Source organism: Ochotona curzoniae, unplaced genomic scaffold, assembly GCF_017591425.1.
Source record: "Ochotona curzoniae isolate NIBS_2020 unplaced genomic scaffold, NIBS_Ocur_1.0 contig_2321, whole genome shotgun sequence".
Taxonomy (NCBI): domain Eukaryota; kingdom Metazoa; phylum Chordata; class Mammalia; order Lagomorpha; family Ochotonidae; genus Ochotona; species Ochotona curzoniae.
The window spans coordinates 13,961,868-13,979,104 of NW_024465421.1; the positions used below are offsets into that span (position 1 = coordinate 13,961,868).

At 43.1% G+C, this 17,237-nt stretch overlaps 1 protein-coding gene across 1 annotated transcript in view; it reads left to right on the forward strand.

Moving 5' to 3' along the window:
• Positions 1 to 6,199: 6,199 nt before the first annotated feature.
• Positions 6,200 to 17,237, forward strand: part of BMERB1 (bMERB domain containing 1) — an 80,519-nt gene continuing 69,481 nt past the window's right edge. Inside the window, exon 1 of the mRNA XM_040973920.1 lies at positions 6,200 to 6,473. Coding sequence (XP_040829854.1) covers positions 6,368 to 6,473 — 106 coding nt within the window. The 5' untranslated portion in view covers positions 6,200 to 6,367. The remainder of the gene's footprint in view (positions 6,474 to 17,237) is intronic.

Here is a 17,237-nt window from a genome sequence, read left to right on the forward strand (position 1 = left end):
CCAGCACAAGCCTGCAATAAACCTTGTCTGGCTAGTCTTTGGTCTCTTGCCAATTTGTATTGCAACAGAGTAGAAGAGCCTTCGGTGTGTATTATTTGGCTATAACTAAATTGTTGATAGAATTCGTCATGTGATTTCTGCGTGCTTTGCTTCTAAATAATTAAAACGTATCATTTTTCAAAAGAAAATGCTGTGCAATATATTCATTTTGGAGCATTGAGTTTCTCAAAACAGACCTTCCATTGGAGGAAATTGCAGGTAATTCAAAGGTTGGGATTCCAGAGCTAAGTAGATGTTGCTCAGGTTAACTGAACATATGTCAAGACTTCACTTTCACTACCTTCCATGTAGACTAAAGGAGCAGATGCTATTTAAAAAGTGCTTTGCTATGCTAGGTGTGAGACTCCAAAACGTGTAAGGACCAACACTCTGAAGGAAATCAGTGTCATTTTAGATATAATTTTAGATGCTGATGAGAAGGCAGTTCTCAGTATCCAGAAAAAGTCAACTGTTGATTTTTTCAACAATTGACGAGGTGTGTCTGCACGCATTTTCCACATTACATTCCTCTTTTGCTTTCTTAGTTGCTAAAATGATGAGACTATATGATATTTAAGACCAGTGTTCGCAAAGAATCCACATTGCTTTCTATGATCTGCAATGCTAGTAAGACCTGGGAAATTCTGTATTAAAAACATGGGTTTCTGGCATCTTGAAGAGTGGGAAGATCTGGCCACATGGCTGCTCCAAGTCCTCTGTGAAGCTGTGTGCTGCCTCTGTCTGATGTTTCACTCTTCACTCCTCTTCCTACTGTCTTACAACCTGTTCAGTGTCTTCATTCCCGTTAACTGTCCCGTAGGCATTTCTGTTTGCCATCCCTTGTTTTGCCTACACAAATGATGGTGACACTGACCAAATGGCCACACATCAGTGACACATTTGATAATGTCTGTAACAGAGTGAAGTGATACAGTTCTGGAATATTTCTTCAGCTTGTCTGCTGGTGCAATGATTACCTGTTGGTCACTGATGACCTAATTCTACCCTCCTCATTGTGTGAGCACATATTATATTAATAGCAATAGCATTTGATGTGGAAGAATGATTCAGCTTTTCTATTCCACTTCTTCTGGCAAGAACAAATGTTTTCCTTCTGAATCAGCATTACCTAGATGCTACTGCTGACCAAAATTAAACCATACATCCCCAGTTCCATAATATTGAACTATTAATTTTTTGTTAATACTCATTACATATACGGGTCATATAATTATCCTATGTCTTACGTTTTGATAGTTATATGGCTGCTAAGAGGCAGAGCAGGAAGTGCAACAATATGTTCTTAGTTGTGCGAGCAACATTACATTATAATGAATAGGTAATATTAAATTGGGCTGATGAGTCATATTACAGTAATCTAATATTTCCCTGTGAAGTCCCCAAGGTTTTAAGCAAGGAAATCTTTCCTAATAATAATAAAAAAGTAACTCTGAGGTAGGTGTCTCCTAGTGCCTCAGTCTTTACTTATTAGTTGTATCATTGTTGATAAAGAGCTCAGCTTTTCTCAATTTCAACCTGGTCTGCACTAAGCAGGATCACATAAGTGAAAGCTTGCAGAGCACAGCAGAAACAATGTCAGTACGTACTGCTGCAGCATCTGAGGGAGACTGGTGCCAAGATATGAAACCAATGGATGTTAAAATCCCTCAAATAAACTGGTATAACATTTGCTTGTAAGTTAGCCACATCCTCTCAATATACCTCAAGTAATCTTTAGATAACGGCGTAAATAGTTGTCTTACTGGGACCAGAGCAATGTGGCCCCCAGTAGGTTAAGCCTCCACCTGTGGCGCTGACATTCCATATGGGCACCAATTTGAGTTCTGGCTGCTCCACTTCTGATCCAGTTGTCCCCAGCTTCAGTTCCTGCACAGTACACTGGTCTAGTCTATCCCGCATCCCATTCAGCTCTCATACACACAAATAGGTGCTGCAACTTAGCTCAACCAGACCAACCCCACTATCCAGCCCCCCTACTGCCTGTCCATCCAGGCCTGGTTCTCACACATGTGGCTAACTGCAGAGCCCTGTCCCAGTTTTTAGCCTCATAATAATGCATTGTGATTCAAATGCCTAAATTCAACACTGTCATTTTTCCCCTTAGATAACAGATTTACTGAGGTGGAATTCAAACACCATGCAATTACCTCCTTTCCAAGGTTGTGATTCTGTGATTTTTGTGAGATCATCTCACAATCAACTTTAGAACATTTTCATTTGCTGCCAAAGAATCCTGTGCCCTTAGCTATCAGTCTCTCTCCCTAACTCCCAGTCACCACTAGGCAACAACTAATCTACTTTCTTTCTGCTTATACTTGCTATAGATGCACTTTATCGATGTAGACAGTAGATATTGTGTATACATGGAATCATATGGGACAAATGGTTGCTACAGTGGTTAGAATGATGCTCAGGACACCCATACCAGAGGGCTTGATTTCAAGTTCTGGCTCTTCTTTGGAGCCAACGTATTACTCTGGGAAGCAGCAGGTGATGGCTTGAGTATCTCTAGGTCCCTGCCTTTTATGTAGGAGACCAGAATTGGTCCTGGATTCAGCCTGGCCCAGTCCTAGCTGCTATGGCCAATGAAGAGTGAACTTGCGGTCTCTCCCTCTCTTTTCCTCCCCTTTATGTGTTTTTGTTGCTCTGCATCTAAGATAAATGAAAAATGAATAAAAAATATACAGATATGGTTAATGTGGCCAGTGTTGTGGCACAGCCAGTTAGTGAAGTCATTGCTTGTAATGCTGGCATCCTATACTGAAGCATCATCTACCTGCGGGAGACTGGCTGGAATTCATGGCTCCTGGCTTTGGCATAGCTTAGCTCTAGCCATCACAACCATTTGGGGAATGAACTGTGGATGGAAGATTCCCTCTCTCTCTCTTTCTCAGTGTCATTCTGCCTTTGAAATAAATGAATAAATCTATATATTTAAAAAAAAAACAGTAGGGTCTGGCGCAGTAGCCTAATGGCTAAAGTCCTCGCCTTTCATGTGCTGGGATCCCATATGGGCACCGGTTCTGATTCTGGTGGTCTGGCTTGCTATCCAGTTCCCTGCTTGTGGCCTGGGAAAGCAGGAGGGAATTAGTGGGAGAAAGGGTAGCTGTGCTCAGTGTCTCGAGGAACTACCAGACTGCTTTCCAACACAGCTGTCCCACTGTATAGATGGCGTCTGAGGGTTCCAACTTCTCTACTCAACATTATTTTAGTGGTTTTTGTTTTGTTTTGTTTTGTTTGGAGGCTTCGTGTGGTGAATCCCCACAGGGTCAGATCTCGCAATATCAGCCGGCAGATGGCACAGGCAGGGCTTAAACTCAGATCCTTTGGAACTTAGCATCCATATCTTTGAAAACCATGATACTCTGATAAGCCCACATGTACCTTTGAAATTGTTAATAAGCTCGATGAAGAATCAAATTACCAGGATGGTATTGCATCATTTTCCCTTTCAATCAACCAAATGACAGTTACAGAAATGTCTCACACCGGCCTCTGCCGCCGTGGCTCTTTGTAGTCTCCCAGCAGCACTGAGGAACTAAGCCAAGAGCAAGAGCCACTTAATAATTCCATACAGATGGCTACTTTAGCCAGTTATTTAACTTGAAGCATCATCACCCTAAACTAATACAAGTGGACGAGGTTCTGGATACTGCTCTGGCAGGGACAATTTTGTCATATAGGAATACAGAATTGTATCACATTTTTAGAAAATGAGTTTCAGCTTTTCTGAATTGTAAAAGTTTGTACTCAGTGTAGATGCTTGGAAATTTCAGGTTTAAAAAAGAAAAAAAAAACTCACCTAGATTTCAAATCCTTTTTTAAAAAATTGGTTTATTTTTATTTGACAGAGTTACAGAAAGAGAGATCGTGCATCCATTGGTTCAGTCCCCAAACGGCCTCAACAGTCAGAGCCAGGCTGAGCTAAAGCTAGGAGCCAGGAGTCTCTTCCAGGTTTTCCAAGTGGGTGCAGAGACCCAAGAATTTGGGTCATCTCCTTTGTTTTCCCAGGCCACAAGCAGAGAGCTGGACCAGAAGTGGAACTGCTGGGACATGAACTGGCATCCATATGGGATACTGGTGCCAGGTGGTGGAGGATTAGTCTGTTGAGCCATTACACTGATCCCTAAATCTCAATTCTAAAAGCAATCATTGATAGTCTTGTGCATTTATTCCTAGCATTTTATTTGCCATGCATTAAAAACCTTACTGATTTTTTTTTTGATGATGAAAGTAATACATGCCCTTGTAGGGACATCTGAGAATACAAATAAAGCATGTATTATCATGTATTATCAGTGGTTTTTTTTTCAGGATATGTATGTATTTGACAGTACTTCAAAAAAACTTGTGAAAAAATAAAAAGGAAACATAAGTTTATTTTTATGCAAAGGTGTTTATAAAACCTACACTTTTTCACAATATGCATTTTTTATGAACTTTATGAAGACTCTTCCTATTTGTAAAGCATAAAACTGGAGTCCAGAACTGGCATTACTGACACAGAACGTGGGTCCCAAGTATTGGCTTAACCCACTGTAACACTAAAACTGAAAGAATTCTCATAACTCAACAAAAGTTCAATCTTATTTCTAACAAGTGAAGAGCACTTCAATAACTTCAATGGGTAATTCTTCATGGAAGCCACACAATCCATAAGCACAAAGGAGCTCAACATGATTAGTTCCTGGAGAAATGCAAATTAACACCATAGTGAAACCTTGCTTCAAAGTCATAAGGATGGCTAAAACTACAAGCACAAAACCTGAAAAACAGTTAAGCGTTAGGATGTGGAGAAACTGGACTCCATGTACAATTTGCTGGTGAGAACAAAATAATTCATCCACTCTGGAAGACAGTTTGAAATTAAAAAAAAATTAGACATAAAAATACGAAATGGCTTAGAAATTCCACGTCTAGGCCTATACTCCCATTCCAAAGCAGGAACCCAAATGTTCACAGCAGCACCTTTCACAACAGCCAAAAGGTGGAAATCACCCACGTATCTATCAATTAATGAAGAGGTAAATATATCCTTGCAGAGTCATATCATGGAATGTTATTCAGCCAAGAAAAGAAACAAAGTACTGATATGCACCACAGTGCAGGTGAACTCTGAGAACAGTAAGTCACAAGAAAGAAGCCAGACACAAAAGGTCATGTATTGTTTCATTTGATACTTGTATCAAATACTCAGAATAGAGAAAGAGGATTCACAATTGCCAAGGGCTAGAGGGATAGGAAATGTAGAGTCATTGTGTAAAACACTAACAGGCAACAAACCAAAAATACAGGCCCTCTAGAGCCCTTAAAAAACCCAGATACAATAAACACATCTTTTTAAAAATCCAGATACAAAACCCTGTAACTGGCAGGTCTATAATAAACAGGCTAAATTTGGATAAAAATGGCCTGCTTCAAGTGCTCTCCAGGTCACTTACTACATGTGACACTTTGGGCAACTATCTTTTCTGCACCTTGGTTGCATTCTGTGTAAAACAAGGCCAACACAGCAGTACATGCTTCAGAGTTACTGGCAAGTGTGCACCTGCTTGTCCTCAATAGATGGGACTGATCTCTAAACATCTAGCTACTGATTTTACTTTGTATTTTTAATGTTGCCAGGCATTGTCACTAAAACTCTGAGTTTTCCTATTCAAGACACCTGTGTTTAACACAACTTTAGTGTGTTCAAAACTATCTTCCATCTCTCTCTCAAATCCATGCACAACATTTAGCCAACACTGTCATCCACTGTCCCACTGCATATTCAAACTGAGTCCACAAATGCCAATGACAGAACCCCTAATAAAAACTCACACACTCCATATCCTGGACCACATTCAGACTTGTGCTTACTTCTAGCAAAGATGGATCCATCCCACAGAGGTGAACTCACCCGTTGCACCCAAAACCTAGCAGCACATTGGCGGACCACAATCACTTACCCAAGTATCACCCTTGGGTCCAGTATGGGCAGGCGTCTTGTTCTGACTTCCTTTGGGTTGGTTTTAATGTTGTGTTTTGGTGTTCTCAGAGTTACCACCTGCTCCTTTTTTTTCCCTACCCAGCCCCAAGTCCGACCTCCCTTCCCTCCCCGCGCCCGCCTTCATTGCGCATGTGCCCTGCATCCCTCCCCATCTTGGGTACCAGGCGGCGCTCCCAGGCGCTGGCGGCGGAAGAGATGGAGCAGCGTCACGAACGCCCAGCCCCTTAAACCGCTGTTGGCTGGAGCCGCCTCCCTCCCTGCAGCCCGTGGCGGGGATGGAGTGAAGGGAGACCCGCAACCTCCCCGCAGGGATCAGTGATGGAGTTAAAGCAATCTTTGTCCACCCACTTGGAAGCTGAGAAGCCTCTGAAGCGCTATGGAGCGGTGGAGGAGACAGCATGGAAAGCGGAGGGACTGGGGAGAAGTGAGTACTCGGGCGTGGTGGGGGCAGTTGGGGACCGGTGAGATACAGCCCGTGGTCGCAGGAGCGCCGGGAACACAGAGAGCAGACTAAGGAAGCGCCCCCGCAGCTGAGCTTTCAGCGATGGGGGGATGCGCAGCGCCTTCTCTGCGCTCTGCCCGCGAACAAAAGGGGGGACCCTCCGAGCCGGATTTTACCGGGAAGCTGGGGAAATGGCTCAGTGGCTCAGCCAGCAGCCTGTGCTGGACTTACAAGTCCCGGGTCCGTTAGCTCGCGTTGGTCCTGGAAAGCAGGCTCTTTTCTGCAACCCAGGGAGGAGGACCCTGTCTCCAATGGATATGTGCTGGTGCGCTGCTGAACCGTCCTGGAAAGCACCCACATCCCTGCAGAGGGGGGAGTGTCCACTGGCTCTCCCACTCTAGCCCCAAACGGTGGGCTGCAGGACGCACCTGACATTCCCAACGTTTCCTACCACGCCTCCTCCAGGGTCAGAGGGGAGAAGAAAAGGGTTAACTCTAAACACATCCTTTTTTTCTTCCCTCTCAGTTCAAGTCTTTGGTCTGAGTATCCTTCTAGAAGACAGTTCCAAAACAGACCAGCTGTGTTTGATGGTTCTCTATAGGTTGCTCTGGTGTCAATAACAATTCTAAAAAAAGGAAGGATTCTTGTTTATCATGAATAGCATACAATAGTGAAAATTCTTGCCTTCAAAGTGTAGAGGCTGTTTTTAGGGGCCCTTAGGGTATTGAGCTGTTCCTTCAAACCCAGGAAGCTTCCTGGTGTTCCTACTCTGGCATTGCTTGCCTAGTGCTGTGCCTCCAACCACCCTGGCAAAGGCCCTCCAGCCCTTTTCACGGGGCCTGCAGCTTGCTGTCCTGTTTCTGGGTAACTGTGTTTAGCACCTGTCTTCTTCAGCACCAATCTCTGAGCTAGGTTGGGCCAAAGTACTGTGAATGTGCTCCTGTGTGTGTATGTGTTTTCCTGTTTTCACCTACAGAAAACTGTGTGTGCGTGCTCTACCTGTACCTGTACTTATCCATACAGACACTCTTTCCACAATCGCTCAGCTGTGTTTGGGTTCTGATGGGCTCAAGTTGGAATCAGAATCGTGTCTTGGTTCCTTAAATGCTATGGTGGATACCATACTCCAAACTGCTTTCCTTCTTGTTTTTCTCCTTTAAAAATCTGCCTCCTTGTCCTCTGTTGCATTCCTTTCAAAACCCTGTGGCCTTTGTGCTCTGTCACAACATCAAGGTTGAAAGTCTAGCACAAGCTCAAAATAATTCCAACAATGGATGCCTTTTATTGCTTGATGACCATGTACCAGGTCCTGTGCTAAGAACTTCAAATGCATCATCTCATTTAATCCTCATGACCACCTCCTGTAGTGAGTATAAGGATTCCTCTCCCATTGATTAAGAAAACAAACTTGAGGCTTTTTAGGCCACATAACTCTTTAAGTAGCAAAGCCAGGATTTGAGCCCAGATTTGTTGGACCCCAGACTTTTAACATATAGGTTTAATGCTTTCATGTTTTTTCAGAAATCTTACTGAATCTGTTGAGAGTCTCGGAATCTGTCTGGTGATTTTTAAGTGTCTGGTGGCCCTGTGGGTCTCTGGAGCTCACAGTGGCCTTGAAAGCACACTGGATCTATGTAGAAAAAAAATACTGGACTCAAGTGTCCCTTGCTGGCTGTGTACTTTGGGCACACTTTTAAGCCTCATTTTGCCTCCACTTTCTGTAACCAGAGATACCAACAGAGTCTACTTTATAGCTTTATTGTGAATATTAAGATGATGTATGTAGAACTCAAGGCTAACTATTCAGTTCATATTGGCTGATTCCATGATTTTACTGCTTTAGCTGTAAAGCAACCTGCTTTTACCATTTGCAAAGAATTACATAAAGCAACACTCTAGACTACAACTGCAATGTTGGTCACTTCCCTAATAACTCTCTTGCAGCGTTTTGTTTTCTTACCACTTCATAAGGAACAATTTCAAACATGCAGGAAGATTTCAGCAAGAACCCATTTTATACATTCTAGCTCCTGACATTTTTGTACTTCTAAGTCCTAGGATACAAACTGCTAAAAGTCTGGTAGAAAAGCGTTTTAATTCTCTCTGTTCCAAATCATCAAAGACTCTAAGGCTTGCTTCCTAGTTTTCTGATCTGGTTTTGCATAGATTCCCTAATTTCTTTTTCCTTTTTGCCTATTAAACCTGATATTTTCTTAGAGCATTAATCCAGAGTCCCACCTTTAAATCTTGAGTTTGGCAAGTTATGATCTTTAGACTCTTGTCTGCCACTACGCATTTTTTTTTTAATGTAAATAGCTTCTGGAAAACATTCTCTCAGTTCCCAGGGGATCTGTGAATCCCTTCCACAATGTCCGGGGCCTCCATTTATTAATGAAGTGTGAAAATTAGAACAATTGACAGTGTGGTAAAACAACTGCCAAGCCAACACTATACTGCATGAAATACTGGAGAATAGAAGCAGTCCAGTAAAAAGAAGTGGTGCTCTGTTGAGCTTCCATGCATAGTTAAATACTTGATGTTAAATAACAAGTATGTATAAATTGACAAGGAGTGAAAGATTGAAGAACTGGATGTTCTTAAGTTATGGTCTCATTAATGGCTCTCTCATTTTAAGTATAGTTTTTAGATAAAGGTATCTAAAGTAGCAAAGGATGGGAGGTTTGAAATCAGTGAAAGGAATTCAATCCAATTGTGACAATTTGTAGCTTTGTCATGCTGGGGAAACTGCTGAGTCTGTGTGTGCCAGTTTGCTTATCTGTACAATGGGCACAACAGCAGAAATCAGCACTTAGGGCCTTGGGAAGGCTGAATGAGAAAATGCATGCTTGCTCAGTGCTCAACTGTTGTCCTAGCACCCAGCAGTACTTGAAGTGTGTCAGTCACAGCGTCCCACTACTCCCATTTCTTTGTAAATTCTGGATGACGATGGTGTAAATAGGCATCATCTGGGGAAGGCTATGGCACCCTTGAAACCATCTACTAGTTTCCTGTTGGAGAAAGACTCTAAACTGCTCCCATCCACCTCTGACAGCATTTCCCCACTCCTGGTGAATTTTTATTTTGTTGGTTTGTTTTTTACTCAATTGGAAAATATATAGTGACATTTCAATGTGGTTAGGTATATAAAAAATATTGCGTTCACCCAACTGTAATTAATTGAGGGGGACAGAAAGCCAAGGAGTCTTTTGAAAAAGTACAGAGCTTTCTAAAAGCACAATTGTCTGTTGTTGTGGCCCTTTCCTGATAGATTTGAATGCGCCTTAAAGGATGCTCAGTATGGGAAATGGGGGAGAGGGTGGCACAGTTTGGAGGGAATGCCAGGAGAGATAACAGCACCAACATAAGCACAGAGGTAGAAAAGAAACACACTGTGAATAGGAGCTGGAGAGAAAGTAGAGCGTTTAAACAGCAATCCTTCCCAAAACCCAGGGGAGATGACTGTTATTTAAAAGTCAAAGGATGTGTAGGAACTAGCAAGCAGATCATTAAACCAGCCAATGCTTCAGGTTTAACAGATAGTGTAGAGGCTGAAGCAATGCGAGTTGCTGCTAATCTGAAAAACAAATTCTTAGGAAGGGTTGTGTATTTTATTTTACTTGATTTCATATGCTAATTTTATTTCCTTTTAGCATTGCTTCTTTATTAGAGAAGTAATGAGTATACTTTTTTTAAAAGGCAAATTCATCTGAAATATAAAAATAATAGATGAAACATGGCCTTTTATCTTCCCTACTTCTATGTCATTCATTCAATAAGGAGATATGGAATGCTAAGTGCCAGGCAGTGTTCTAGGACCTTTGGAGATGGTGTTGAGCATGACAAAGTCCCTACCCCATGGCACTTATAGGGGAAATCGGGGTATGAGGTGGGAGCAAGCAATAAGCTCATGGCATGTGTGGCATCTGTGGTTACGGGAATAAATAGGAGAAGGTTATTTCTCATCTGGTGGTCAGGAAATACTTACTATGAGGTAAATAGTAAATGTAAAGACCTTTGGTTTTTGGGGCGCAGAGACAAGGTCAGAATGGCTGGAGCTTGGTGAGTCACAGAGAGAGGAGAGATGAATCAGGAAGGAGCTGGCCTATTTAGTATCTTGCAAGTTATGATTTTAAAAAATCTGGAATTTGTTCTCATTGCAGGAGAGATTGCTGAAGAATTTTAAGCAAGGGACTAACACGAGCTGGTTTTTGTTTTTGAAAGGTCACTTTGGCTACTGGATGGAGGATCAGACCATAGAGGGGAAGCCATGTCTATAAACATCATTCCATGTAGTCCCTGGTCCCTTCCTAGCCAATTCCATTTTGGATGAGTGCTAGGTATTTCCTTGAGTGCAAAAGGTGAGGCAAGCGTTAAAAACAGAAAGGACTGTTCCTTTGGGAGACCCAGCCTGGGGTTAGGGATCAGAAGATGTGAAGGTCTGTGCACTTTCTCTGGACAGGCGACTGACTGTCAATGACCACAAGACTGTAACAGCAGTGGTGGAGATTAGGAGAATGGTAGTATCCCGTTTGTACTTGGAACAAACCAATTCTTAACCTTTCTCTGTGTTTGTTTCATTTTTGCAAGAGTATTCTTCTTAGGTACTAGTGGAAGGAAAAATCAATTGTGCCTGTTCTTGGTCTCTGACTAGTTATTAATCACTTATTATTAATAATAATAATATGTCAATGAGTTTTAGCCTTGAACTGGGGCTTATTCAATTTACAACAATCCTGTGGCACAGGCAGAATTATTATGCCTATTTTCCACACGGGGAACTGGCTTTAGCAAGGTCAGGAAGCCTGCTGATGGTCATGAAGCTGAGTGGCTGAGTTGGAGCCTCAGTCTAGCGTTCTTGGTCACCATCAGGGTCTGCCAACTCATGGAACAGTGCTAAGAGCTGCCGAGATGATAAGGATTCAATTCTTAATCTCAGGAAGTTTCCAATTTGTGGAATAGGGGGACATAGCTATAAACATCTCTGCAACTTGCAATTCCAGTACAGCAGAGGCTGAAAGAGAGAGCAAGTGGGAAACGCAAAGCAGGGCCTGACCTTTCCCAGGGCATGCCAGGCCACCATCCAGGGCCTGAGGCAAGCAGGGCTTCAAAGGGTGAGCAGAGGAGAGAGGGGGCATTTTAGGTGAGCTGCTGGCTGGAGGATGGGAGGTGGAGATTCCAAAGGTCAGAGTTCATACAGCAGTTTTGTCATTTATTTATTTCTGGGTTTTTTGGGTTTTTTTTTCTTTTTTTTTGATTGTTTAATGAGATCTGTGTCTGCTGGCTCTTGAACAGTGGGACTCTGGGTCTTTCTGGGTCACATCACCTGCGGGCTGGAGGGCAGCCCAGCTGGAGGTTGTCGTTTAGTGTAGTCTTTCAGAGCTTCATCCTTCAGAGCTTACCACACAATCCTTTCACTCCTTTTCTGTTCTCTTGTCATGCTGGCATTCAAAGTGCTGGCATGGAGAAGGCCCAGATCCCAACCCTGGGTTGTCTGTTCCATTCCTTCCTCTGCAGCTTCTTAGCATTGTGGTCTTGAGTAATTAATCGGCCCAACTTCTCTCAAGCTCAGTTCTGTACTCTAAAATAGGAGCAGTGATACCTTTACTCTCCTGACAGATAATGTATCTGACCTACACATGTCACTGAATGTTACTGATGCTGGCAGTGTTACAGCTTGGCTTGGTGTAGCTGTCAACATTTATTAAAGAATGTCTGCTGGGCTGGAAGGAAGAGGCAGTGGCTGAAGTTTAAGTAAGTGGCAGTCTTACCACTGAAGAGCAGATGGTGTCTACAGTGTTGGCTATAAGCAAGGGTTCCATAAAATCCACACTAAAAATGACTATAAACTCATATGACATGAACTATTCTGCTTATTCAGAATTCCCAGCGAAACCTGACTGGCACACCCTTCTGCCACCCCTTCTCACCTGTGTGCCTCTCAACGATGGATTTGGCCTCTGGTCGCCACCCATCATAACCCACTGAGACAGGCAGCAGTGAGCGGACACCTGGGTGTATCTGTCTATGTCCAGCCTTTGACAGCTGGCTGTTAGGGCTGCTTCCATTGCCCATGCTGCTGGGATGGGCATTTCTGTGCACATGCCCTTTGCTTGCCAGGCAACTTGCTTGGCGATCAGAAGTTGGCATTGTGGGCCCAGCGCCATGGCCTAACAGCTAAAGTCCTCGCCTTGAACGCACCGGGATCCCATACAGGCACCGGTTCTAATCCCAGCAGATCCACTTCCCATCCAGCTCCCTGCTTGTAGCCTGGGAAAGCAGTCGAGGACGGCCCAATGCTTTGGGATCCTGCACCCATGTGGGAGACCTAGAGGAAGTTCCTGGCTCCTGGTTTTGAAACGGCGCAGCAATGGCGTTGTGCTCACTTGGGGAGTGAATCATTGGACGGAAGATCTTCCTCTTTGTCTCTCCTCCTGTCTGTATATCTGACTTTGTAATAAAAATAAATAAATCTTTTAAAAAAAAAAGTAAAAAAAGAATTGGCATTGTTATGTCACGGACGTTGCAGCTCAAGCCCCACAGTGCCTGTGAGTTCTCAGGTTTTAAAATTTTTTTTCTCCCGGAGGAAATACGTTTTCCTAGTGCCGCTGGCTGCAGAGTCCATCTCTGGTACTGACCTCAAGGGCCACATGGCATGTGGTACAGTCTGGGCACAGCTGTGCTCCTGGCAGTCTCCTCTTCCCTGTTCTCTTTATCTGCTTTGTACTGCACCACACTACCAGAGTGACTGCAGCCACTGTCCCTCTGTTTTCCTCAGAGTTGAACTGGCCCATTCTCTGTCCTCAATTTTCATCATAAATTTTATTATATTAATATAATTGTGTATGTAAATATTTAAACATTATGTATAGAAATACTGTTATAAAAACTGTATAAAGACATACTATAAAATAAAGCTTGTACAAAATTGAAAAGGGCAATGTAAAATTCCCAGTCAAGTCATTCATTTACCTCCTCATTCATCCGTTCAATATATTTTTACTAATGGCCTCTTCTACACTGTGCTAAGCTCTTCAGAATACAGTGGCACTCTGAATAAGGTATGTGGAGTCCCTGCTGTGCTTGTTTTCTATTGCTAAAACACAGCTCTGTGGACTGGAAAAAGTTAGAAGGAAAAGAGGTTTTGGCTCATAATGCTAGCGTAAGGTTAAGAGGTTGACATCTAGCAATGGCCTTGTTAGCCATATGTGTGTGATCTGTACGTCCTGGTCAATCCCACACCCTTCTTAAAAGGCCACCACAAGGGGGCTCCACTTTCTCGTTATTTCACAACCGTGACTGAAACCGCAACACGAGTTTGGACAGGACAAACCAGTCAACCCACAGCACCTGCCTTCGTGTGACTTAAGGTGTATGAGGAACAGTGCCTGTTTCCAGTGATGTAAATTAAAGCGGATGCTGCCCCTCCAGATCCATCAGGAACAGACTGCTGGACATGTTGCTGACCCATTGCTTTCTAAATTAAATGTCTTGAAAAGATGAACTCAGATATTTTGCTACAGGGCAAGTCTTGCAGGCTTTGAGAAATGAGTTAGAATAGTGCCAAAACATGTTTTCTGGGATAATCTGTGTGCAACCCATTACTTCTATCTTTCTGCAAGACCCAGGTCCACAGGGACTGAGTGTCTCTTCATCACTGAATACTCAAAACACAGGCTCAGTACATTAGTCAGTATTGAAAAACCTCCCATTCAACCAACAGTTGCCATACATGACTGCTTGTGGTCCACAAAGAGATTTAATCATTCTCAGAAACATTCAAATTTGGGCCTAGTGTGGTAGCCTAGTGGCTAAAGTCCTTGCCTTGTATGTGTCAGGATTCTATATGGGCACCCATATGAGAGACTGAGAGGACGCTCCCGCACCTGGCTTTGGATCCACTCAGCTCCCACCATCGTGATCCTTTGAAGAGCAAGCCAGAGCATGGAAGAGCTCCCTCCCTCTCTCTGTCTCTCTTCTCTGTAATTCTACCTTTCAAATTAAAATAGAAGTAAGTCTTCAATAAATAAATAAATGCTCATCTTATTTAGATGGTCTGCTGCTGAGGCTAGAGTGAAATTAGCATTCCTGCCTTGAGAGAATGATGCAAGATTTTCAGATCAGATGGATAGTAACAGGGGAATCGGTGGCACAGTGACATTGTCACAGTGAACACGAGCTGGGCTGGGTGTCTGACATATACCCTACTTCCCCAATGTGTAAGTGTCAGCTCAGGGGAAGTGCATTGTTCACAGTTGGTAACACCTGTTTGAAACCACAAAAACAAAATAAAAAGGCTCCATTAAACCCACTGGTCCAGTGAAAAGGCATTCTGATTTTATGTAGACAACAAGGTCGTCTCTGATGCTGCTGTGAGACTGTGGAGTGCCAAAACCTTTGTGAGAAGCAAATGGATAGCACCTTTTAAAATTTAAAATACTTGTATTCTTTGACTCAGCAACCCCAATCCTGTGATACTACAGGGAAAACATCAGTACACAAAGATATGTGTGAAAAAACTAGATACAAAATGAAAATCCAGCAGTAGAATGACTGGATAGAATGACTGGATAAATTATTGTGCATCCTCTGTGAAATGGTATGCAGCTGCTAAACAGAAATGAATCACAACTGTAATAGTTGTCTTAGAAATGTCACCAAATACCACATAGGAGATCCAGCACATTATATGTAACAAGTTGTTTGTTTGTTTGTTTTATGGAAAAGACAGATCTACAGAGGGAGATACCAAGATCTTCCACCTGCTGGTTGGCATTGCCACGGTGGGCAGATCAAGTTTCAACACAAGAATTGTAGGGAGACACAAATGCTTTTAGCAGGTGGTTCTTCAAAGGTCCATCATTTTGACAACGAATAAATTAATTTTATACTGGTTCCATTTGATTGTTCCCACACCCAGTGTGCCAGGGTGAGCCACGTCACACGCTCAGCATCAGCAGTGCCATGCGAGTGCAGGAGACTGCCGTCCACTGCAGCAGGACCCATCCATCTCCATCCTCTTTAAGTAGATGTGATGAGGGTGTCCCTGGAGTACGTCTTGATGGTTAAACTTGTGTAAATGACATCCTGAGGAGCACCAGCTGCGGCCCTGGTGGCTGGGCTGGGCCTGCTTCCAGGAGCTGGGTGGTTCATTTTCCTCCGGATCAGTTTTGCTCTCTATCACAGTCATGTTAGTTATTAAATGCTTATCCAGAGCCAAGACTAAGTTGGCTTTAGATGTCTTCTCTACTGAGATGGGGGTTTGAACATATTAATTAAAATGTTAAAAATTGTTTATTTGAAAGGCAGAGAAAGAGAGATTGATTTCTCATCTGCTCATTCACTTCCCAAATGCCTACAACAGCTGAGGTGAGGCTACGCCAAAGTCAGGAGCTCAGAATTCCATGCAGGCTTCCTACATGGGTGGCAGGAGCACATTTCCTGGAGCCATTACCTGCTGCCTCCAGGAGTGCATGTTAGCAGGATGCTAGAGTTGGCAGAAAGGCTAGAACTGGTACCCAGACACTCCATTATGGGATGTGGGCATCCTGAGCAGTATCTTAACCACAGGGCCACCTGCCCACCCCTTTAAAAAAAATCAAAGTAAGTTCACATAACATGAAACTAACCCTACTAGTCCCTATTTTTAGGTATGCAATTTATTGGCATTTAGTCTTTCACACTGCTATACACACATTACCTCGCTAGCTGTGACATTTCTTCACCCCAAAGGAAAACCGTGTATGCAATAAGCAGTCCCTCTCCAAGCACCTGTGGGAGAGAAAGCTATTTCTTTTCCCTACCTATTCTAGGTTTATTGATGAGACCTTTGTAACAAAGAGGGAGTCACATGAGAAGAACATAGAAAAAAATTATTTAAGATTTATTTATTTTTATTGGAAAGTCAGATATACAGAGAGGAAGACACAAAGATTTTCTACCTGCTGGTTCACTCCCCAAGTGGCTGCAACGGTTGGAGCTGAGCTCATCCGGAGCCAGGAGCCAGGTGCAGGATCCCAAGGCTTTGGGCCATCTTCTACTCCCCTCCCAGGCCACAAGCAAGGAACTGTATGGGAAATGCAGCAGCCAGAACACCAACTGGCACATATAAAGCGAGGATTTTAGCCACTAGACCATTGTGCCGGGCTCGAACATAGCAAATTGATGGAATGAGAGTTATATGTGACATGTGACCTTGGGAATGAAGAGAGAAACAGACTGTCTGTACATTTTTTTCTGGTCAGGCAGGAGTATGACTGGAGGACAAATTGGACCAAACAAGTGGCACTAAGCAAGTTCTGCTCATTCAAGCTCTTCTCAGTGCTCCTGTGTGAGATTCCTTCTCTTGGGGTAGGACATGTGTCACATCAGAGTGTTCAGGGGAGAAAGGCAGATGGAGGTCACAATGGGCTTCCTGTTTCTGTTCTCAAGTGCCAAGCTGTTACACTATTGGGTAGCATATCCTGTGCCCCACTGGGCCCCTTCCCCAAATCCTTGACAACTATTGCTTTCTGTGTCTAGATTTTCCTATCCAGGAGTGTCACTGTACAAAAATGGAATTTATGCAGTATGTGACCTTTTGTGTCTTCCTGAAACAATCTGGCATTAATGTTTGCAGGGCTCCTCTGTGTTATAGCTTGCATTGGCACTTTATTCCTTTTTAAATGATCATTTATTTTATTTTATTTTACTTTTATTTGAAAGGCACAGAGGCAGAGAGAGAGAAAAAGAGATTCAGATGGTTGATTC